The 22,917-nt window shown below is 50.4% G+C and overlaps 1 protein-coding gene and 1 long non-coding RNA gene across 13 annotated transcripts; one reads left to right on the plus strand and one right to left on the minus strand.

Annotated features, from left to right (window-relative positions):
- Positions 1 to 1,229: 1,229 nt before the first annotated feature.
- Positions 1,230 to 11,092, minus strand: LZTS3 (leucine zipper tumor suppressor family member 3). 12 transcript variants are annotated; one of them, XM_053200187.1, is made up of 7 exons: positions 10,940 to 11,075; positions 10,120 to 10,188; positions 7,172 to 7,253; positions 6,386 to 6,548; positions 5,331 to 5,807; positions 4,149 to 5,012; positions 1,230 to 3,808 (listed from the first exon to the last, which is right to left on the minus strand). In XM_053200187.1, the coding sequence occupies exons 4-7, from the start codon at positions 6,455 to 6,457 to the stop codon at positions 3,110 to 3,112; spliced, it is 2,112 nt and encodes a 703-aa protein (XP_053056162.1). In that variant the 5' UTR covers positions 6,458 to 6,548; positions 7,172 to 7,253; positions 10,120 to 10,188; positions 10,940 to 11,075; the 3' UTR covers positions 1,230 to 3,109. The 12 variants fall into 12 exon arrangements, with proteins under 12 accessions (XP_053056162.1, XP_053056159.1, XP_053056158.1 ...); XM_053200184.1 differs by lacking the exon at positions 7,172 to 7,253 and having other exon boundaries at positions 4,212 to 5,012; positions 10,133 to 10,188; positions 10,940 to 11,080; XM_053200183.1 differs by lacking the exon at positions 7,172 to 7,253 and having other exon boundaries at positions 10,133 to 10,188.
- A 55-nt stretch (positions 11,093 to 11,147) lies between these two features.
- LOC113602482 (uncharacterized) lies at positions 11,148 to 14,285 on the plus strand. The gene is made up of 3 exons (XR_008289184.1): positions 11,148 to 11,488; positions 12,524 to 12,574; positions 13,815 to 14,285. It is a non-coding gene; the product is annotated as an uncharacterized LOC113602482 (long non-coding RNA).
- The last annotated feature ends 8,632 nt before the right edge of the window (positions 14,286 to 22,917 follow it).

Consider the following 22,917-nt stretch of genomic DNA (forward strand, 5'->3'; position numbering starts at 1 on the left):
GCACTGCTGGTTGGGTTTGTCATACCTTGTCAGTGCCCTGGTTGCTGGTCCACCTATCCTAAGTGCTGTGAAGGAGACTTGAGAACTGACTTTCCCTCCAAGGTACCATCTTGTCCGGGAGACAAAAACCAATGCAGCGAGGACACTTCACTGCAAGGAGGGGCAAGCCTGGCAACCCAACTCTGGAGCTCTGCGGAGGGCACTGTTTGCCTGGTTTTCTCACTAGGGCCAGACCAGAGCAAATATTCCTTCTTGCTGATTAGGACTCTCTTTGCCAGAAGAACCCAGAGAGAGCAGAGGGCCCATCCCCAGGGGATGAACCAGATTGCTCCAATGCAGCCATGACAGTCCTGTCCTTCTTTGCCAAATACTCAGTTTCCCAGCCTCCCTTGAAGTGAGAAGAGGATGCCGCTCAGTTCTGCCCATCAACATTTAAAGGGAAATTTACCAGCAGGATTCTGGAAAACTTTTACCTTCATGATAAAGTAGTACTGCCTCAATCCCTTCGTGGAGCTGTGGCAGCCACTTTGTGGCATGGAGAGAACTACATACTATGGATGGGAGAGTAGGAACATTAAGTCTTATGTCCTTGAAACAATACTTATGACAGGATGCTTGTGACCAGAATTGTCAGGTAAGGAAAAATAAACCAGCCTTTAAATTCTTGTAAATCAAGTTGTTACTTGCAGCAGGATGCATTCTTGACTGGTGGGGGGGGGGGGGGCTCCGTAAAGATGACAGAAGCAATTATAAAGGACAGCACTTACCCGCAAAGGACAGCTCCATGCTCGCAGCACTCTTGGGTCCATTCTGTCTTTGGGGCCTCACTACTGATTACAAGTCTGTTCTCAGCCTTCGTGTTTTTGTATTCTGCCCTCAAACTTTGGCCAGTCGCTGTAACATGGCTCAGGATACTACATCTAGCTGTCCTGCATCACCTACCTTCCAAGCAGCAGCCTGGTGTCCAGATGCTGAGTTGGACCCACCTAGAAACCCTTCAGGGTGACAGTCCTAGCCGAAGAGAAAGCCACGGGCAGAAACTTGGAACCACGACTCCTCCTGGGCAACATGGAGGAGCTTGGGCTTTGGGCCAACCTTCTGGCATGGCCCAGTGAGCACCTCCGGACTTATGCCTCCTCTGGGAAATCCGTTTACTCCAGCTTTGCCCTCCACACCCCCTAACCCAGCTTCACCTCCCAAACCTGCAAAGACACAAGCAGTCCAAAGAATGCCACTCAAGAGGCTTTCTCCATTTTATTTCTTTGGGAAAAGAAAACGAAGTCTTTCCATCACATATGGTAGAGATATATATTTATATATATTTATATATAATTTCTTTTGTGGTTGGAAGTCCCAAAGCTGAGTCTGTTCATTTTTTTTTTTTTTTTCTATTTTTTTCCTACTAATGCCTTCTCTTCCCCCTGCCCCTCTGGCCTAGGCCCAGGTTCTGGGGCAGGTGCAGTGAGGGGTGAGTGGAATGGGCAGTGATTACCAGGATGGCTCCCCCAACCAGTTCAGAGATCTGGTGAGGGTCACCGGGAAGGGGCTGTGCAGAGGGACAGAGGCCACACAGAGGGGCACTCTTGTTTTTGTGGGGGACGCACAGCTCATTAAACAGTCACCAGTCATGGGAGGAGGCTGGTCAGGGGTTGGGGAACTTGCTCACAGTAGTTGCCAGCTCTCTCCACCCTGCCCTCCAAACCCAGTCTTGAGGGTGGGAGGAAGAGAGTGAAAAGAGAGAAATACAAGGGTTGAGGGCCAAGCCTCCTCTAATTTTTATTGCTGGTGAATTAGAAATTTGCCTTTCCCTTCCTGTCTTACGGAGATAGATTCTGAGAGGATACCGAGAGGGAAGTGACATTGCTGTCGCAGCCCCCACTGATGGCCATGCAGGCCTACCCTGGGCAAACCCAGGGTCCTGGGAACTCAGGGGTCAGTATTCCTCTCAGGTCAGCTTTGTCCTTCAAGGGCAATCACAACCATCCCCCTTGCCCCCCAAAACAAAGGCCTCTGGCTCAGGCTTGGGCCCATTGGAGCTTGGAAGTGGGCAGTGCACCAAAGATTAAGCAGAATTTTCTACTGGAAGAAAAGGTGAGGTTTGGGGGAAAAGGCGGCCTAGGACAATGATGTTCTGAGCGTGAAAGCAGAGGGAGGCTGGGGGAATCGAGTGGGAGAAGACACAGGAAGACATCACAGACACTCATATGACCTCAGAAACTGGGTGAGGGGAGTGCCTGAGAGGCAGGTAGCACTTACTAGCTGTAGTTAGAGCCGGATAGTGGCCCTGGGTGTGGGGTGAGCCAAGCAGATGGGGCTATCACCCTGTGGGATCCTGGCCGGAAGGGTGGGGTAGAGCTAAAAAGCCTCCAGGTGAACCTTCCCAAGTACAGGAGGGCAGATCTTCCCCGGGCACTGAACCTCCACCCCAGCCTCCCCTCCAGCCTGATACGCACATACAGACATACACTCAGGACCAGGCCAGGCTCTGAGGCCTAAGCCCAAGAGACCTTGGCGGGGGAGGGGCTGGGCAAGTAGCCCTCTCAACCACAGACAGGCCATCTGCTCCCACTTGTCCTGCCAATCTGCCCAGGGAGGGGTAATAGAGCAGGAAGGAGAGAGGCCAGGAGCCCAAGGTCTGTCAGCTTCAGCAGATCCCATGCAGGCCCTCTCAGACTACATGGCCTAGGAGGTGACCACAGAGAGCATCACTGGACACCGGGGTGGCCAACAGTAGGAGCCCAGACCTACCAAGGGGCTGGGGCACCTCATGGCACTTCAGGCCTGCTATCTCCATCTCTAACAAAGCAGCACTAATAAGGGGAGCATGGGCTCCCCTGCTGCCTGGGCCCCTCAACCCCCACTCATTCTGCCTCCCTCTATCCCCTCCTTGGGAGGAGGGTCCGAGTGGGTTGCCCAGCCATAGGGCCTGCAGGGCCCCCAGTGGGGGGAGAGGAGGGGTCTGGTCACAGCTGCTTTGAGAACCTCTTTGGTCTGGGGACATGGGGGACATGGGGAAGAGAGAAGGTGGGGAGGAGACACTGTGGACTCTGGCCTTTGACAGGGCATTTGTCAAAAGGCCACATGCCCATGTTGGTGGGGGGGGGGGGGATCAGATTTCTGTGGACTCAATGCGCTCGAGGCGGGAGGGCGTCCAGGCTTTCTTCTCCTCGCCGTGTTGCGGGGTGGGTGTGCTGGCACCCCCCGCAGCCCCGCGCTCCCGCAGCCGCCGCTCCAGCTGCTGGTTGCGCTGGTACATCTCCACGTAACTCAGCTGCAGCTGCTTCTGGTACTCGATGACCTTCTCCTTCTCCTCCAGCCACACGCGGCGCTCCTCCGCGAAGCTGGCTCCCTGGCGCTCCCGGGCTCGCCGCTCGGCCGCCAGCTCTGCCTGCAGCCTCCCCACCTCCCGCCGCAGGGCCCGCGTCCCGCTCTCCCCGCCAGCATCCGCCTCCCCGTCCAAGGAAACCAACGAGGCGGCGGCGGCCACCCCGGCCTGCCGGCGCATCTTGGCCTCGTCGCTCTCGCACGTGGCCAGGGCATCCTGGGGCTCCGCCGGGTCCACAGGGGTCAGCGCAGGTTTGAGGCAGGCCGCGGGCAGCTCGGCCTCACCCAGCTCCAGGCTGGCCTGTTTGCTGCCGAAGGAGTCCCTCAGGCTGAGCAGCTGCTCCTCCTTCTCCCGCAGCGAGGCCCGGCCCTCCCGCAGCTGCGAGCGCAGCCCCACGATCTCGCTCAGCTTCTGGGACACGTCGGCCTGCGAGTCCTTCAGCTGCTGCTTCAGGAGGGAGATCTCCCCTGCCTTCTGGCACACCTGCACAGGGGCAGAGGCGAGGAGGGCCAGGGTCAAGGCAGAGCCCTGTTGGCTGGCACCACAGCCACCACATCCAGCCCCAGAGGCACACAGCATGCCCAGACACAGCGTCAGCTCATGGGACATTCAGGAAGGACACACCGGGCCCTCCTCGGACTCAGGACACACCTGGCTCAGCTCACACAGCCCTGGGCCCGCTCTGGTGCCCACAGACATTCCTAATCGTTTTTGTCTCCCTCCCCTTCACTCCCCTGTGACAGTGGGCCACAGCTCTGGGTTTCTCTGGAGGGACAGAAGGAAGGAGACTCAGAGGGGGAAAGCCCAAGCCCCCTGCCCGCACCTCCCACTTAGTTTCCTCCATCCGGGGCAGGAAGTCAGCCTGCTCCTTCTGGCAGGCGGCCACCTTGTCCTCAAGCTCTTCCCGCTGCCGCATCAGCCGGGCTGCCTCCTCCTGCAGCTGCTTCTTGTCCTGCTGCAGTCGCAGCACCTGCAGCTGTAGGCCCTGCTGGGCGCGCTGGGCGCGGCGGGCCACCTGCTGCAGCTTCCCACTGCAGCCCTGCCGCAGCTCAGCCAGCTCACGCTCCCACGCCTTCTGCCGCTCCTCCAGCACCTGGGCCACCGCGGCCTCGCTCTGTTCCAGGCTCCGCCGCAGGGCTGCCACCTCCTGCTCCTTCTCCCACAGCCGCTCCTCTAGCTCCTGGATCAGAGCACTGGGCGAGGGTGGTGAGCAGGCCGCGAAGGGCAGGCCTCCACCTCCGCCCTCCCCAGACCCCAGGTGGCCTGGCCGACCCATGGAGGAGGACGACCCACTCTTGCTGGAGGCCCGCCCACTGTCGGAGGTTCCCAGGTCCTGGTAGCCCGAGCCACCACCGCTGCTGCCACCACTGCCACCACCGTAGCTGGCAGTGCCGATGCGGTTGATGTGGCTGGTGGAGGCACTGAGGGGCGCCAGGTGCTGGCTATAGCTGGAGCTGTAGGTGGGCAGGCTTGTGAGTGAGTTCCGGCCAGAGTCTGAGAGGCCGCCCCCACCCCCGCCCGCTGGGGTCATGGTCCGAGACTTGTCTAGTCCGCCCTTGAGACCACCAGGACCCTGTCGCCCCTCAGGAGTACCATTGGTTTGTGGGGGGCACAAGTTCTGCATGGAGTGGAAGTTCTTGGGTACAACGGGCTTGAAGGCTGAAGGCCGAACTAGCGGCTCTGAGCACTGAGTAAAAGCAAGCAAGGGGGAGTAGGCATCAGAATGGGGCCTTAGCCCTGGCTCCAGCCTCTTCCCTTTGAGACACGTTCAGCCCCGCCCCCAATTAATCTCCATCCTCAGGGTCCCTTGAAGCTGGGTCTCCACCTCACGCTACCTGAAAACCAAGTCTCTGCCCTGGGACCACCAGCTAGACTTGGCCCTCAAGACCCCTCCCCATGGCTTCTTAGCCCAACCTCTGGCCCGCACAACCCCACCTCCAGGGCCCACTTGATCCTCCTCTCTGGACAGCCTCCCATCTCCCAGAAAAGGGCCCTGGGGACTGACCTGGTCTAGCTTGCCAGAGGTGGCCAGGAGCTTAGGCGGATGGCTGGGCTCACGATACTGTGGTGGGGCCTTGTCACTGCCACCGCTGCTGCTACTGCCACCACTGCTGCCCACCACATTGCCGCAGACATCAGTGTGGTCACTGCCCCGCAGCTCACCGTTGAGGTAGAGGGAGTTGGCGAGAGCCTTGTCTTCTGAGGGGTAGCGGCCTGGCCTCTCCCTGCTCGCCCCACCACCACTGCTGCGGGGGCCGGGGAAACTGCCCTGGCTGCCCCCACCTCCTGTGCGGGTGCCCACACTCTTCATGGCGAACTCCTGGGCATGGGCCACCCCACTGCCCACACTGCCCATGGCCAGGCGAGGGTCTGGGGGTCCGAGCTCAGAGGGCCGAGGGGCAAAGGCCAGGAGAGGATCCCGCCCTGGGTCAGCACGCACAGGCAGTGTCTCCAGCTTCGCCATGACTAAGCCAAGGGGGCACTGTGGGCACAGGTGGGAAGACAAAGATAGGTCAGTCCCACCCCTACTCCCACCACCCCAGCCAAGTCAGCCCCAGCACCACCTGCGCCCCACCCTCTGGTGTCCCCTTCCCTCTAATGGGCACAAGGGTTCCCAGACACCCAGGGTGAAGGAGTGGGGCCGGGGTAAGAGGACAGCTTGATAACGGGGTGCCTGTTGCCCACCTGATGAAGCCCAGGCCCCAGGGCACCATGCACATACCCTCCCAGCTTTGCATTCCACTCCTCAGCTCCTGCCTCAGCCCCACCTCCTCCATGAGCCCTAGTTCCTCACTGCAGCCCTCAGAATTTAGGTGTTCTTGACCTTGGGTCTGGGCACCTACGACCCAACCGCATGGGCTGGGGATAGGAGGCTGGAAGGGGACAATAATACCCGAATTCAACAGGGACCCTCAGAATGTAAGAGAGGGAGAGAACCCACCCCTATCCAAATATTGTGTGTGTGGGTGGGGGGGAGGTCCTTCCCGGGCCCCTAACCTAGGGTGTTGCAGTCAAGGGAAGAAGTGGAGGCTCACTACCAGCGCAGGCTCCTCTCCTTGCCTTTCCAAGGGGGTGGGGGGCCGATGGGTCCTCAAGCCTGGGACCCTCCGAGGCCCGGTCTGCAGGGGCCATGTGCCTCACTCTCGCAGTCGGGGCTCGGCCCGAACCAGCTGTGCGACTTTGGACGGGCCGACTGAGCCATCCCGGACTGCAGTTTTCTCCTCTGCGAAATGGGAGGAATGAAGGACCTACCTCGTGGAGCTGCCGCGTGTCAGGCGCCCCGAGGCGGCGGGCGCTGGAGAGGACCGAGGTCTCGGTGCGGGAAGGCGGGAGCTGCAGCTGCCGCGCGCCCGTGGGTCGCCTGTGGGCGCCACCTCAGGCACGCCCCACCCCCCGCAGACGGCCGGGGACCGCGGCAGTCGCGCTTGGCGAAGGGATCTTCCCGAGGTCTCCCCAACTCGGCCGCACGAGGGGCCCCTTTGCCACGGTCAGTACCTCTGCAGAAGCCCGGGCGCTGGCTGAGGCCGGGGCAGAGGACGAGGTGCAGCCAGCTGCGGGCGCGGGCCTTGCCTCCCTCCTGGCCAGCGTTTCCCACAGGTGGGCGGGGCGAGGGGCGGGGCTTCTGCACCCTGCACCGCAGGGGATTCCGCGCGGCCGATCCCCCACTAAGAATTCACTGCCACCGGGAAGACTTCCTGGATTACTGCCTCCCCCCGTTCTCTATGGACCCTGAACCGCGAAGTTCTCTGAGCCCTTCCGTGAGCGTGCGCCCCCCCTCCCTCCCCTAAGGCCAGCCCACAAGAGCAGGGGGAGCAGCGCAAGGAAGGCGACAGGGCCTCGGGTTACCTGTGCTCTGGGAGGCCCCGCTTCCTGGTTCTTTTGTCTCAAATCCACACCTGGAAACACCTGCCCCAGAGATCCGCATAATCTAGCGAGGCAAAGGCACCAGGCAGTGCCAGCCGTGGATGTAGACCCTCAAATACGTTTGTCAGAGGTGGCAGGGGCACCCTTCAGGCTTTTACCCTCTACTCCCATGAGAAACCAGGCAAGGAGCCCTCCTTCTCTACGAAGATGAAGGGGTCCAGGTGGCACCTCAGTGCCCCTCAGACTGTCTTCTACCCAGATGCCTATTCTCATGCCGTGGCCTTGCTATCAGGCCCCAGACCTGGGGATCCTGAGAAAAATCTTGCCCTTCAGGAGTCTTTTGGCTACCACACCTGGAATTACAGCTTTAAGTGGTTGGGAAGTTCACCACCAAGCCAGTCCCCACTGCCTTTGTAAAATTCCATTCTCTCAGCATCTGCCCCCCAGGGGTGGAGAAAAGTACTGTACCACCTCCCTCCCTAGAGCCAGTCTGTCCCCACATGCAGGGCTGAGACTAGGGTGAGGCCAGGGATGCACCTAGTAATTTAAGTGCAGTATCAGTAAATGCAGGACCCTGAGAGTGAGTGCTTTCTTACCTCTCATGCCTCACTCTAGTTCCTGCACTGCCCCCACTCCCCACATACTCCAGCCCAGCTACCCTTCAACTCAAAAATCCCCCTCCCACCCTAAGCATGATCCCCTTCTCAGCATCCTTGGGTCCAGTGTAGGGAGCAGCTGGGGACTAGAAGGATGAAGGCTGAGTAGCCTGAAGCTTGAAACCAGTGGGAAGGCCTGGGCAGGGTTGGGAGGAAGAAAAGGCAAAACTTCATGGAGATAGGGTTCAATGGTGGGGGCAAGGGAGGAATCTCGCCTGGGGCATCAGGGTGGATGTGACACCCTTAACAAAACAGAGGGAAACTGTTTGGGGAAACAGGTACTTTGGGAAGGACCAGAGAAAGATCTCTCTCACCTACTGGATGGAAAGAGAGACTGGGGTGGTCAGCATTCAAGGGTGGTATGGGTGGAGCCCAGCATCGAGCTAGGGGTGGGCAGAGCCCCGGAAGTCTGGGAGGCAGTGTGGACTCAAGACGGAGGCCAGAAGAAGGCAGGCCCTGCAAACCAAGCTGGGGGGCTTCGAGAATGTGGGAGCAGCTCCCAGTAGTAAAAAGAGGCCAGGTAAAATTGGGATTGGGAGGTGTATCCTGGATTTGGCAGGTGGAAACCTCACTGGTGTCTATGAGAGAATGGCTTCAGAAAAGTGGTGAATAGCAAAGCCAGACTAGAGGAGTAGACGGATCTGGAGGGAAAGACGGGAGAGTTCTCTGCTAAAAGACAAGGTCAGAGAAGACAGTAGTTTAAGGTGGTTTGGGATCCAAAGGCTCTTTTCTAATTTTAAATTAAGCATGGTAGAAACCTGAGTATGTTGATATGGTGAAGGAAGGTGCCAATAGCGAGATTAGAGATCTAGGCAAGGGGGCTACACCAGACGCCTGGATGTGGGCAGGCGCAAACTTCAGAAGTGATCACATTGATCATGACAGTGACAGAGGATAATGTTTGCGAAGGTGCTTTATGAGCTGTACGGTGCATTACAAACATGCAGTACTACCTTCTCTGAGATTCAGGGAAGAAGAACCTGCCATAGGTTGGGGCTGATTGTATGCCACTCTGCCCCACTATTTCCCTGGAATGTGTGTGGTCTCCAGACAAGCTCAATGCCCAGAGACCTGGTTGGAAATGAGGTGTTCCCAGGACTGTCTCCTGGGACCATCTCCTGCTCTACCTGGGGAATCTTTGATTGTCAACTCACAGCAGCTCGCCCTGGGGCCTCGTTCCCCAAAGAGGGAATTGCCATTTCTAACCTGTCATGATCAACCTCATGCAAATGTTCCCTGCCCCTTGCCTCTCCCAAGTTTGGGCTGCTGCAGCTTCTTTTCTCAAAACCCCAGCAGGGAGCTGGCAGGACAAAGAGGGGCATATGTTTCCCTGACAGGCAGAAACTGAGCCCAGAGGAAGGGTTTGAGCTTCGTGTATGGGTCCGGGTCCTGAACTGGCCCAGGTAGCTGAGTGTGGTCTGCATAGGCAGCCTCATGGCATCAGCTCGAGCACCTGAGATGACAGGTTGCCCAATTCTGCCTCTCTGTACCATCAACCTTCAGTGCCCGGGGCATTATGCACAGTATTGATGGTCGCAAAGGGGCCAAATGAACTATATCTGGGGTTTGCATGGGCAGGTCCCTCCAACCCCATGACCACTCAACCCCTCCCTACCTATGTCCTTCCTAAAGCTAAGAACACTCCACCCTTCTCTTGTGGTCTCAGAGGCTCCTATACCAACCCATTTAGCCCCTAAAGCTTTCAGTAGCCCCTCTTGCCAGCACCCTTGCTGGGGGCTCCTCACTGGCCTTTTCCCCCTGCACTCCCTCCTACACACCGCTGCCAGAGGACTCTTTCTAAAGGGCAAAACTGATCTTGTCCCCGCTCTGCCTAAATTCTTCCAAGAGCAGCACCAAGAACAGTCGAAGGAGTTCTGGAGGCATCAGCTCAAGTGTAAATCCCAGCTGAACTGATTAGGGATGAACGCGTGCAGGTTATTTCACCTCGGGTTTTCACACCTACCTTACAGGAATCTTAAGAAGTAAATGTATTATGGGTAAAAGGCCTGGCATTTCTCTCAGTCTCCAGAACCAGAGCAGAGCTTGCGGCAGGGCCTCCAAGGCATCTCCTACTGCCCATCCTATTCCCCCTAACCTGAGCCCCTCTCCACTCCACACAAAATCTCTTCCCAGATCTCTATGCCCACCCTGCATCCTTCAAGGACCAATCCAAATGCTGCCTCCCAGGACAGCATCCCTGATCATCCCAGGGGAGCAGGGGCCTTGGGGCACTTGGCTCAGGCTACTCCAGGGAGATTTCACTCTGAGGCTTACCCCCGGGACTGGCCTGTGGGTGCCCTGGGGCACAGATGGCAGAGTCTTGGGGGTCTCCGGGCCCTGACCCTGAGGAGATGCAGAGAGAGTGCATGTTGGAATGCATGTTATGAGCAATGCAGAGAGGCAATGAATCCGAACAGAAAAATCAGGAAGGGCTTCCGGGAAGAAGGACTGAGGGAGAAAGGGGATTAAGGGGCACTGTAAGGGTTTTGGGGTGCAGAGGTCTTCAGAACTTCTTTGGGATGTGTGAGGAGAGACCCACCTTCCCTTGGCACAAACGGGGGAAGGGAACCATCTCCTAGATCCTGGCTCTGGTGAAGCTGGTGTTTAAGGACTGAGGGGGCTGACAGCGCCCCCCCCCACCCCAGCACACACACGCGCGCACACACGAGCTTCCGCGCAGGGAAGTGGGGGTGTTCGCCATTCACCAGCAGACCACGGCCCGCAGCGCCAGCTCGGAGACCCCGGCCACAGGCTGTCCCGAAGAGGTGCCTTAGGGTCTCTGTGGTGCAGGAAATCCCTCTCGCACCTCCCCTTGCTCCCTACCAGCGCGTGTGGCCCCGGGGGGCGGGGCGCAGAGGGAAGAGGTGACATAATCCGGGCCGCACCCCCTCCGGCCGCCACCTCCCCCCAGGCCTGGTGAAGCATCCATGACATCATCGGCCTTATCTCCACTCCCCTCCCCCGCCCTGGGACCCCAGCAGCGGGACGCGCCCCCTCCCCAGCTCCGGGTCCGGCCGGACGAGCATCTAGGTGCAGCGGGCACGGCGATAGGTCGGAGCCGGGAGGGGTGCCGGGGTGGGCTGGCCTCACTTACTCGCTGCCTCGGGGTCCAGCGCGGGGTCCTCGGCGCGGGCGCCACCGGCCCGGCTCGCTGGCGCAGCCCGAAGCCCGCCCGGCGGGGCGCGCGGCGCGGGCCCGGCTCCGCTCCGCGCCCCTCCCGCTCCCCGCCCGGGCCCCGCCCACCCGCGGCTGCGGCAAACGCGGGCCCGCCCTCCGGCCACGCCCCCCGGGGCCGCCAATCCCCAGGCTGGGGCGGGGCGCAATGCCTTAACCCCTTTGTAGCTGCGTCCAGGTTCGCGCTTGGGACCCCTCTATCTCGCCTTCTCCAAGGCTGCGTAAGTCGGTCCCGAGCCCCTCTGCTCGTCTCCTGCCATCCCCCAAGCCCCTTGGGCTCGGCCCCCAGGCTCTGATCTGTAACAAATGCGGTGGGACCGCGCCCTCCACCACATCTTTGGCGACTGGGAGGAGACCCTCGGGTTTGGGGAAGGGGTCCCAGATGCCGACCCCAGCCCCATTCCTCTCCCACTCCTGCTCTTCCGGACGCGGCCTCCCAGCGGAGGGCTTGAGACTGCAAGTCTGCAAGGTGGGGGCAGGGCGAGTTGTCCCAGGTGGATCCGACGGCGCTGAGGGTATATCCAAGCGGCCCGCAGGCCGGCGTGTGGGAGGCTTCGAGGGGCAGCGACTACGTCCGGCAGCAAACGGAGCCCGTTTGAAACTTACTGTTCGCAGAGGCGCACTGCCCGCGGGGGGGCGGGGGGGGGGGAGGAGGGCGACGAGGAAAAAGATCTACATTACAATCGTGCAGGGTGCGAGTGCTTTCTCACTCGGTGTCCTGCACTGGGCACGAGGTCCGGCCCGACCCCCACGCCGCATTAGGGGGTGAGAGGGAGTGAGGTCAGGACTTCGTCCCTCACTCGAAGTATCAGCTTCGCACGCGCGCGCTGCGTTCTGCGCCGGGATTTGGCCCTGGTGGACTGCCGGGAGGAAGCCGGCTTGTACTGGAGGTCTTAGCCTCGAATACTGCGAATATGGTGGGGAAGCAAGCCAGGCCTAGGGTTCAGCATTAGTAAAAGCCTGGAGCTACAAAGGGTCTGTCCTAAAAACTGCAGCGCCTCCAGTCTAGTTGAATGTAACCCATTATATCTTTGCTGTTAGAGCTGATTAGTCATTAGACATCCTGTTTTATAGTATATATTACTTGCTATTTCTTGTTTTCTGTATTTTTCCATATTTGCTTTTATCTTCTATAGTGTTCTGCAAGATAGAAATTCTGTTTTAAAGTCTCCTAGTGGTTGCCTTTGAGTTCATCAAGTAAAAATACAGTTTTTATTTCATAAATATTAAAATCAATGACAAATCATTCATTTTTATATTCCTCTTTATGTAATGAAAAATTTAATGTGCCTTTCCATCTCTAGGCCTCTTGCCCTCACACCTACTTATATCTGTCCATTTAATCCAGGATGATAGACCCAGTCTTTTTTTTTTTTTCAAGCCACAAAATCCTCTTGGAAAAGAGGCTTTTGCCAACTCTTTGTTTAATTGCTATCAATGTTCTGCCAGTTTTTTATGCTCTAATTTTTCTATTTCTCATTCAGACTCATCTCTCATTTTACAGGTGATTTCAGGGAGGACCACTGAATGTTTTTTTCCTAAGCCTTTGCCCTAGGTGAGAATGCCTTTCTACTTACTGTCTTCACACACTAATGTAATGTTGTGGCTTGACTGTTTATGGAATTCTTGAGTCTCAAACTGTACCCCTCAAGGCTCTCTTGTTCTTATCCCATTGTCTTTGGGTCTCAAGATGGTAGCAAGTACACCTGAAACTAATATAATGTTAATATGTCAATTATATATCCTCCCCCCCCCCCCCCCCAAAAAAAAAGGTAGGAAAGCTGGTCTGATGTGTGTTAGGTGAGCAATTTGCCTGGTGCTTGTTGGGATTTTCTTCATCCTTAAAAGTCAAATATTTTGCAAGTATAAGTATTAATTTTCCAGAAAAGAAGTGGTCTTTTCAGCTTAGAAAGGCTTTCTTCTAATGTTCCTGTCCATTTCTTGAACAGGGTTGCTTTGGTTTTTTTTCTTCTCCCCTAAAATTATCACATTGGATCACCACTGTCAATGAAATCTTTGTCCTTTTTCTCTGCGTCCTGGGAGAGTATCTCATGTTTCCTCCACATCACAGATTTAATTTTCTTGAGAGTCAAGGTCAAAGAAAACTCTTTTTCTCCAGTAAGATATTTAATTCTGCTTGTTTTATCTTCCTTTGATTTTAGCCAGTTTCCACCCTGCCTGTGTCTTGATCTCAGCCTTAATCTCTTTTTAGTTTCTGTTCCAAATCATAGAGAATGTAGTTTTGCATTTTAAGAAGAACAACAGGAAAACAAGGGAATACCATAGCTGACTCTGCTGTAATGCGTATGAAAACCTTGATGAAGTGGACCGTTTTCTGAGAAATAAAATTACAAAAATAAGAAAGATGTTGAAAACATTATCTAAGAAACATGTCCAAAAAAGGCTCTGGGCTCAGGTGGTTAAATGGAAGAATTCTCTCAAACTTTCAGCAAATAGATAGTCCTTACCCAGTAAATCTGCATTACACTCCGGAAAAGTTAGAAAGCAATTTCATTTTATGAAAGCTACAATTATCCTTAATTCCTAATATAGCATAAAAAGGAAGCTGCAAACCAATCAATACTTATCAATTCATGGGGAAAAAATTCTTAACTACAACTCAAGGAAATACAATTAAATATTCTTGTATAGGATATTGATCCATGTTTGTTAAATGGGAAAACAATCATTATCATATAGGCCGAAAAGTCATTCAAAAATCGGTACCCAAAAAGAACCCTCATAATTAGCCAGGAAGAGTTGAAACTAAGATTCAATATTTTGTGCTTCAACAGGTGGTAAAATCAGGAGTGCCTCAAATGGCCTAAGTGAACATTGCCCTCACCAAACAAGCCTCCTTATCAAATCGCCCAGGTGCAATTTTGACTTATCTCTGAGTAGCAGGCTTCAGTTCTCTGTCAGCCTGTGGAATCATTCAAACAAGCCAATCACGTTCCCTGCAGGAATGATGGGCTCACCTCACCCTCTTGCTGCTACAAAGCCTGTCCTGCCCAGCTTCTGGTTGTACACTGTATTTCTGAGTGCGACACCTGGATGGTCCTGTGTGACCTGTGGTGTCCTCCTTTGCTGAGCTGTGAGGATATAGGTGCCCAATAAACTGCTGTCAATCTCCCCTGTCCAGTGTCAGGTACTGTGTTTGACCATCCCCATAACCCAAGGGTGGGAACCCCTCCCTCACCAGTGGGACAAAGCGAAGGCGGTTAAAACAAGAGTGTATTATCTCAATAAAGATGGGAAAATAAAAATATATGGGGGCGCCTGGGTGGCGCAGTCAGTTAAGCGTCCGACTTCAGCCAGGTCACGATCTCGCGGTCCGTGAGTTCGAGCCCCGCGTCAGGCTCTGGGCTGATGGCTCAGAGCCTGGAGCCTGTTTCCGATTCTGTGTCTCCCTCTCTCTCTGCCCCTCCCCCGTTCATGCTCTGTCTCTCTCTGTCCCAAAAATAAAAAATAAACGTTGAAAAAAAAAATTAAAAAAAAATATGTATGTATCAGACTGACAAAAATTAAAAACTGATGATATCCCATGTTGGTGTGGCTGTAGGAAACAGGAACTCATGATGTTTTGGGGAGTATAAATTGGTACAACCTTTTGGGAGGACAATTGGGTTATCTATGAAAATGTGAAATATATCGATCCTTGGACCTAGTACTTCCATTCTGGAAAGAAATGCCATCACAAGTAATATGATAGATGTTCAAAGGTGGTCACTGATGCACTGACTGCAATAGAAAAAATAAATTTAAGCCTAAATACATCAATCTATTTATAGAAGATTGAGTACATGAATCAGAGTGCATCCAGTGCAATGGGTGTCTATGTATGGACATAGAAAGATGACTACATTAAGTGAAAATGGGGCAGAATCTTACGTATGCGTATTCTGATTCTTGTATTATTCTATTAAGAATATATATGTACACGCACAGAAAAGTAAAAAAAAAAAATGCACATCAAACTATTAACAGTGGCTACTTTGAGATGGTGGGATTGCAGGGAGGAGGGCAGAAAGAAGATTCCAGGCACTTCTGTAATGTTTGAATTTTTTGAAAAACAACAAGCATGTATTACTTTTGTAAAAAATATTTTTAAAAATAATGCAGTTTGCTTGGAAGAATAAACAGGTGAATAAGCTCTGAAAATGTAGCAACAACAGGCTATTAATATACTAAATATTTGCTCAAAAACCCCTACCCCCATGGGAGTTTGCATTTGAAGAGGGGGGAGACAATAAGTAAAATATACAGTGGGTTAGAAAGTGGCAAATACTAAGGAGAAGTTGAGATTGCTGGGGAATCCCAATTCTGAATAGGGTAGAAGGCCTCCCTCAGGAAGTGACAAGTTAAAGATGTGGAGGTAGGGAAGCAAGCCAAGCATAAATCTAGAGATTTCCAGGATGCGATCATTTTATCTACAATAAACTGAGCTCTTTTTCAGTATTTGTGTTTTTATGCACCAACTAAAGCTTCCAAAAAGAAAAAGCTGCTTAAACATGATTTTAATTATGGTTTTAGGAAGATCAGTAACTACAAAAGGAATTAAACATTGTTCAAGATTTACCCTTTTAAGTGGCACTAGCCTTAGACTGTTTTACAGCTGAGTTCTACCCAATCTATTAAGAGATCATTCTAAATCCTAGGAAAAGATGAAAAGCTCCCTAATTCATCTTATAAAGGTAGAATAATCTTAATGCCAAAATCTGACAAATAACATAAAAGAAGAAAATTGTGATTGATTAATCATCTGTCTTCCCCACTAACTTTTAGCATGTTAGGATACTTTTTTTTGTTTTGTTTTTTGACAGGATACTTTAAAAAAATTCCATATCCCCATCTTAATACTCTGGTAAGGAGAATTAATGGACCCCCGAAGATATCCAAGTCCTAATCCCCTGAATCTGTAAACATGTCAGGTTACATGGCCAAGGAGAATTAAGGTTGTAGATAGAATTAAGGTTTCTAATCAGCTAACCTTAAAATAGGGAGATTAGGAGTGCATGGCTGGCTCAGTTGGTAGAGCATGTGACTCTTGTTCTCGGGGTTGTGAGTTCGAGCCCCATGTGAGTGTTGTGATTACTCAAAAATCTTTATAAAATAAGGAGATTATCCTGGATTATCCAGGTGGGCCCAGTGTAATCATAAGGATCCTTAAAAGTGGATAAGGAAGGCAGAAGTAGGGGCGGGGGGCATATGACTGTGGAAAAAGGCTAGAGATGCAACATAGCTGGTTTTACAGATGGAGGAAAAGGACCACAGCCAAGAAGACAGAATAGAGCCTCCAGAAAGAAACAACTCTAGGTTGATGTCAGCCCAGTAAGACCCCTGTTGAACTTCTACAGAACTAGAGGATAGCGTATGTTGTTTTATGTCACTAAATGTGTGGATGTTACAGCAGTACTAGAAAATGAGTGCAAGCACATAATAGATACTTAACATTCATTTGTTGAATGGTGAATGAAACTGCAAAAACCCTGGGTCTACAGATAAATGGATAAAAGAGAAATAGATCATTCACAGAATACAAATGGCCAACAAGCAATTGAAAACATCTGCAGCCCTGCTGATACTGAAGAGATGCAAATAAAAACCTACCAATTAATAGACTGTTGTGACCCTTTGGGGTCCTACCCACCAAGTTATCCAGAAGGGGACTTGGGGCTTCTTAGGGGTGACTGGGCAGTGACCTCCAAATGCCGAACTGGGGGGCAGACAAAGCACTTAAATCCATGTTTAAGTTTGGATGTTGGCACTAAAGTTTTTCACAGCTATTGCTTGCTTTATGAGGAAATAAAAACCTCTGGAATTGGGCCAAAAATTCCTGAGAATGACTAGTAAAGGTCTTGGGGGTTATCCAGACCAGTATAAAACTAACTGAAATGTTTATGATCCAAATATGCTGGGGTCTTTAACATGTGGTTTTATAAGCTGATGTTTACACACACACACACACACACACACTGGACCCTTGAAAAATAAAAGTTAAAGGGAAAAATATTAAAAACTTATTAGACCGTTAAAACCACTATTCTTTACTCATTGCCCATTTTTCCCAATAGAAGATGGTTTTTGCTTTTATGTTCACAAGGGTCCCTGACATTTTTCTTTTGTTTTTACATAATTGATACTTTGTTTATATAGTACTAACAAAGAGACTTATCTGTATCTAAACAGTGTAAACCTCATTGCAAGATATTTAGAAACAAAGCATAAACCAATATAAGCCACTGCCCCCACCACCCACCATTGTGAGTTTTATGAATTCACATCTATTTGTGAAGAATGTTGTTCTTAAAGTCCCAAGCAGAATAATAATGATTATTGCATCATGGAATTATAATTATATCCAAAACTTTAATCAATTTTATGGAAACATGCAGACTCCAAAAATGTTACCAGATAGAATTTTTGTAAAAGCTGGGGTCCATGTGTCTGGCAGATAGCCTTCTTTGTAAACTTTTTACATTTGCAGATATGGTTGCAGACTAGATGAGATGGCTAGGTAAAATTTATACTACCTGTCTTTGGGGCCCAAACTTCCCATGTGTTCTTCCCTTACCATTTGTCAACTTTTCCTCTCTTGAGTTACTACAATCCAGCAGGGACAGTAGCTGAGCTGTGGAAAAATGAGTTTCCCAGCAATGATGGATTATATGTTCAATAATTTCTCATATATTCATATTTGTTATTATTGTCTATTTTGATATGAGGCAATATGCACAAACTAAAAAAAAAAAAATACATAAAGACAACTGCCAGAGTGGACATCAAGCATGTATCCACCCAACTGCATTGTTCTGTAAACTGTAGGGTTTAGCTCAACAACAAAATGGCGTGAAGTACCTCATTGATGAGAAATAGTTAAAGGAAAATAAAGTAACAGAAGTATTAAATCTCAGTTACTCAGTTACAATACAGTTGGAGCATTACTAGTTTTAGTTTTTGCATTATTATGATGATGATGATGGATGTGTTTTTGTACAGGTTAGAAATAGAAGTCAAGAAAGTTAAGTTAAAATGACTACAACCAGCCAATAAATCTAGCATGTTATGTGCAAAAGATTATATTTAAACAAATTTAATGTTACAGTATTGGTATTTAATAGGTTCTCATAACATTCTCTTACACATTTTTGCTGTAATGTGTAACAAAATAATGTAGTATATAATAAGCCAAAAATTATGTATGGTGTCAGGATAAACCAAGTAAAACTATTTTTCAATGTCACTACTGTAGTCTAAATTGCTTTTGGTACAACCCTGTGATTATCAAGTTATATATATTACACAACTCTTCACCCAGATATTGATCCTTTGCCCTGTCCTCAATGTAAAAGAAACAGGCTCCTTAGAACCCTATTTTTCAAATCAGTTAGTGGGTTAAGAAATCAATGGAGTCAGCATCAGCAGTGGTACAGAATAGAGAAGCAAATATCAACATGCATCAACCACACTAAGCAAAGCACTGCTAGGACACCTTAGCTTCAGGTCTCTCTATCATGTGCATACGAACATGTACTTAATGAGAAATGGATTTCTTACTAAGAGATACAGTCAAATAAGTTTGAGAAACACAGCCTCAGTGGAATAGTCCTCTCCAATCTTGGGCCTGGGACTTGGGACTGGAGATGTCTGGGGCAAGCACTTGTGAAGAGTGGAGTTGGTACAGGGAGGGGCTGATGGGAGTAACGATGATTTGTGGGATGAGATGACTGCAAAGAAGGGCTAAGAAATGAGTTACTCAGAGTGTCTGGGTGGCTCAATCAGTTAGGCATCCGACTTTGGCTCAGGTAATGATCTCATGGCTTGTGAGTTCGAGCCCTGCATCAGGTTCTGTGCTGACAGCTCATTACATTCCCACACGTGTCCTCCACTCAGCCCAGAAGGCCTTGCTTGTAAGCTACTGGTCCCTTTTGCATATCACAGGATTTGGCCATGCACCTGCTGGCTGGCTGACTGGCCTCCCTGGTGGATTAGCACCACTGCCCCATCCACTTGTGGATGGGGCCAGGTTTTGCTCAATGCAGTTCCCTGGGGTGCTTAGCATCTCGCCTCATACTCAGTAGGCTCTCCATAGTTTATTAGTTTTGTTTTTTGACACACACTTTGAATGTGTTAAATAAGTTTTGTGTTACACAGATCCAACATGCATCCTGAACTGACTGGTGCCACTGTGTAGCCTAGGGCCAATTGCCAGGTTGATGGAGGGACTACTGGCAGCCTCACAGGGTCCAGCTTTTTTAGCCCCTTTTCTGAAGCTTATCTTGAGCCAAGGATCATGAAGCCATCTAGGGCTCATTGTGTTATTTTTAAAAATATTTTACTTTTAGTGGCACCTGGGTGGCTCAGTTGGTTCAACTTTGGCTCAGGTCATGATTTCATGATTTTTCAGGGGTTTGTGAGTTCGAGTCCCACCCACATTGAGCTATGTGCTGTCACTGCATAGCCTACTTTAGATCATCTGTCCCCCTCTCTGCCCCACACCAGCTCGCACTCTCTCTCTCTCAAAAATAAAGCATTTATTGGGGTGCCTGGGTGGCTCAGTCGGTTAAACGGCCGACTTAGGCTCAGGTCATGATCTCGCGGTCCCTGAGTTTGAGCCCTGCGTCGGGCTGTGTGCTGACGGCTCAGAGCCTGGAGCCTGTTTCAGATTCTGTGTCTCCCTCTCTCTGACCTTCCCCTGTTCATGCTCTGTCTCTCTCTGTCTCAAAAATAAATAAACATTAAAAAAAATTTTTTTTTAATAAATAAAATAAACATTTATTTAAGAAATAATTATTTTTACGCCCTTCAAATTATCTTCTCCACAAGAAGGAATGAAAAAAAAGACCACCCATTTTGTAGAAGGTAGATGTGTTGGCAACAGGAAGACAAGATCAACAGGCTTATTAGAAGGATGAACTAAGGGATCTACCACAGTTATTTCTGTAATCTGGTCAGTTAATAAACAACTACTTTCAGGGACACCTGGGTGGCTCAGTCAGTTAAGCATCCAACCCGATTTTGGTTCAAGTCATGATCTCACAGTTCCTGAGTTTGAGCACACATTGGGCTCTGTGCTTACAATGCAGAGACCACTTGGGATTCTCTTTCCCTCTCTCTCTGGCCCTCCCCCACTCACATGCCTGTGTGTGCTCTCTCAAAAATAAATACACTAAAAATAAATAAATAAATAAGTAAATGACTTCTTTCAAATCGAAAAAACTTACTTTTAAGTAATCTCTACACCCATTGTGGGACTTGAATTTACAATCCTGAGATCAAGACTGGCATGCTCCACCCACTGAGCCAGCCAGGCGCCCCTTATTGTTTAATTTTAAGCTTTTTTTTTTTTTTTTTTTTTTACGAGAAACTTTCAATATAAAAATAGGAGTATAACCTACATGTATCCATTACCCAGTTTTTACAATTTTTCAACTTATGGCCAATCTTTTAACCATTTTTGAAAAGACAAGTTGTATTATATGGCTCTCCCACCACGGGCTTGTCAATAATAGGCCTTGGGGTGCCTGGCTGGCTCCGTTGGTTGGGCGTCCAACTTCAGCTCAGGTCCTGATCTCACAGTTTGTGGGCTCAAGCTCCATGGTGGGCTCTGTGCTGACAGCTTCGGATTCTGTGTCTCCCTCTCTCTCTGCTCTTCCCCCACTCACAGTCTCTGTCTCTCTCAAATAAATAAGCATTAAAAAAAAAAATAACAGGCCTTGAAGGTCCATGAAAAAGAGAAGTTGTGATAGAACAAAACTGAACTGGACTCTACTGGGAGCAAGTGGCATCAAAACAGGCCTGTCGAACTGGGCTATAAAGATAAGGCACCCAGAACAAGCATAATGAGCGTTTTGTAAATTGGGAACTCCAAAATCAGAATTTACCTGATGAGCTGGAGCCAACAGTCAAGTGTTTCTGATGTGGAGGGGGGACTTAATGATGAAAAAGGGGCCACACAACTAACGGACTCAGGGTCACAGTGAAGTCCTGGGTCCCTGCTTCTGAATCACCATCCTTCATATATATGCATCCTCAGCCATCCGAGATAATCATGCTGGGGCTCCAGGAGAAGTGAAAACTACCCTCAGGAAGCAAAAGAAATAAAAGCAGAGCTAGTGAATAAGCAAATGTAAATCATGATATTGAAATGTTTATAATCAGTTTCAGGATCACACACATAGATCAGTAATGTCATTGTTTTAACACCAGGTCTACTTTTTGAGATGTAAAAGCATTTAAAATAATTTCATGTATTAAATTTGGGGGATTTAAATGCTTAGAAGTATTTAAGTAATAATTGTTTAAATGCTCGAGAAATTACAAGTGGTTAAACCTGAAAGTTTTCATGTACTAATTGTGAAAGTGCTTTATACATATTTAGAAACATGTTAATCACTATTTCAAGAACTGCCCATTTGATAAATTTATTAGATTAGTAGGTTGATCACTAAATAATGCACACAGGGTCACAGGTTTTTTTCCTCCACACTAAGTGGGACATAAAGGGTTTTCGAAAGCTTCCAGGATGTGAGAGAGGGAATTTCCTTTTCCTCACTCTGGGCCTGTGGACTGTGTCCTGAGGGTGGAATGCAGGTGCTAAGACGCCTAGTCATCCTGCCACCTGGATGGCAGTGGCTAAGGACAAGTGAGGGAAAGGACGGAAGAGACCTTGCTCTGTAAGAAGCCCTTTCTGGTGGGGTCTTATTCTGATTCCCCTAGTCCAGAATGCAATCTGGCATGAGACTGTTCACAACTCCCCAGGTGCTTCCAATGGGCAACCAGGGCCCAGAACCATCCATCACTCAGACTGTAAGCCCCCTTTTCCCTTTGTAATTTTATGTTTCGTTCTGACACTTACGGTACCTATATCTGTTCCTTCTCTCTCCTACTGGATTACGGGCTCCCAGGCAGTGCACGTGGCCCTTCCTAGCTCCAGGCGACTCCCAAGTGCCTGCTGCTGACGGAAGCAGCAGAGTCAGACCTCACTTGGAATTTAGGTACTATAGTTAATGCTTATGGCACCAAATGAGTCAAAATCATCCTTGACAACACTCAGGAAGGCTCCACCCTAAAGCCTAATGTCCTGTCTCCCCATAATCATCCACACGGTTTCCTTCAGGGTGAGAACAGAAAGCTGCCTCCTCTACCAGGCACGAGAGGAAGTAGGTGGTTTATGTTTAGGGGCAATGTTGCATAAAAAATACACCTTTAAATACATGCCTCACCCTCAGCACAGCAGGATGCACACGCCATGAACAGCCTACAGGAACTAGAGTGACTGACCCTACAGGAGACACACATCTCCCATCTCACACCCACTCCTGAGCATATGGTCCTTACATCCACCGGTGGGTGGAATCGCCCACACCATTTAAACTTTGTTGAGGATGCAGAGCTAAATTCATGAGATGGACTGTAGGAAGCACATCTCTCCACTGTACAATTCCTTCCAGCTCAAGTAGATTCCCCGCTTCCTTCCACCTGCCCAGCCTCTCTCCCTCCCTGACTGCCCTTCCCTCCCTCTTAAAGGCTGATGTCCCTTAGGATTCTATCCTTGGCACTTCACTCTTCTCCTTAAGGGCTCTCAGTACTCTGTAGGGCTCCTGAATCCATCCATGTAAGCAACAGTGAGACCTCCCTCCCCAGTTAGGGGAGATGTGGCCCTAAGGTTGCTTACTTTTGCTCTGGGAAGGTTGCTCTGAGGCAGGGAGAGAAAGAACTCATCTTTGTAGGGTACAAAGGAACACAGTAAATGCTCAATATTCTTTTTAAATGAATGAATGCATAAGAATGGGACTTTCACCACAGGGCTCCTCCCACCCCCACCCACCCTGGATATAATTTGAGGACTAGGCTTCACTTGCTCATCTGGGATCTCAGGCCAGGCCTTCTGTCATA

Source organism: Acinonyx jubatus, chromosome A3, assembly GCF_027475565.1.
Source record: "Acinonyx jubatus isolate Ajub_Pintada_27869175 chromosome A3, VMU_Ajub_asm_v1.0, whole genome shotgun sequence".
Lineage (NCBI taxonomy): Eukaryota > Metazoa > Chordata > Mammalia > Carnivora > Felidae > Acinonyx > Acinonyx jubatus.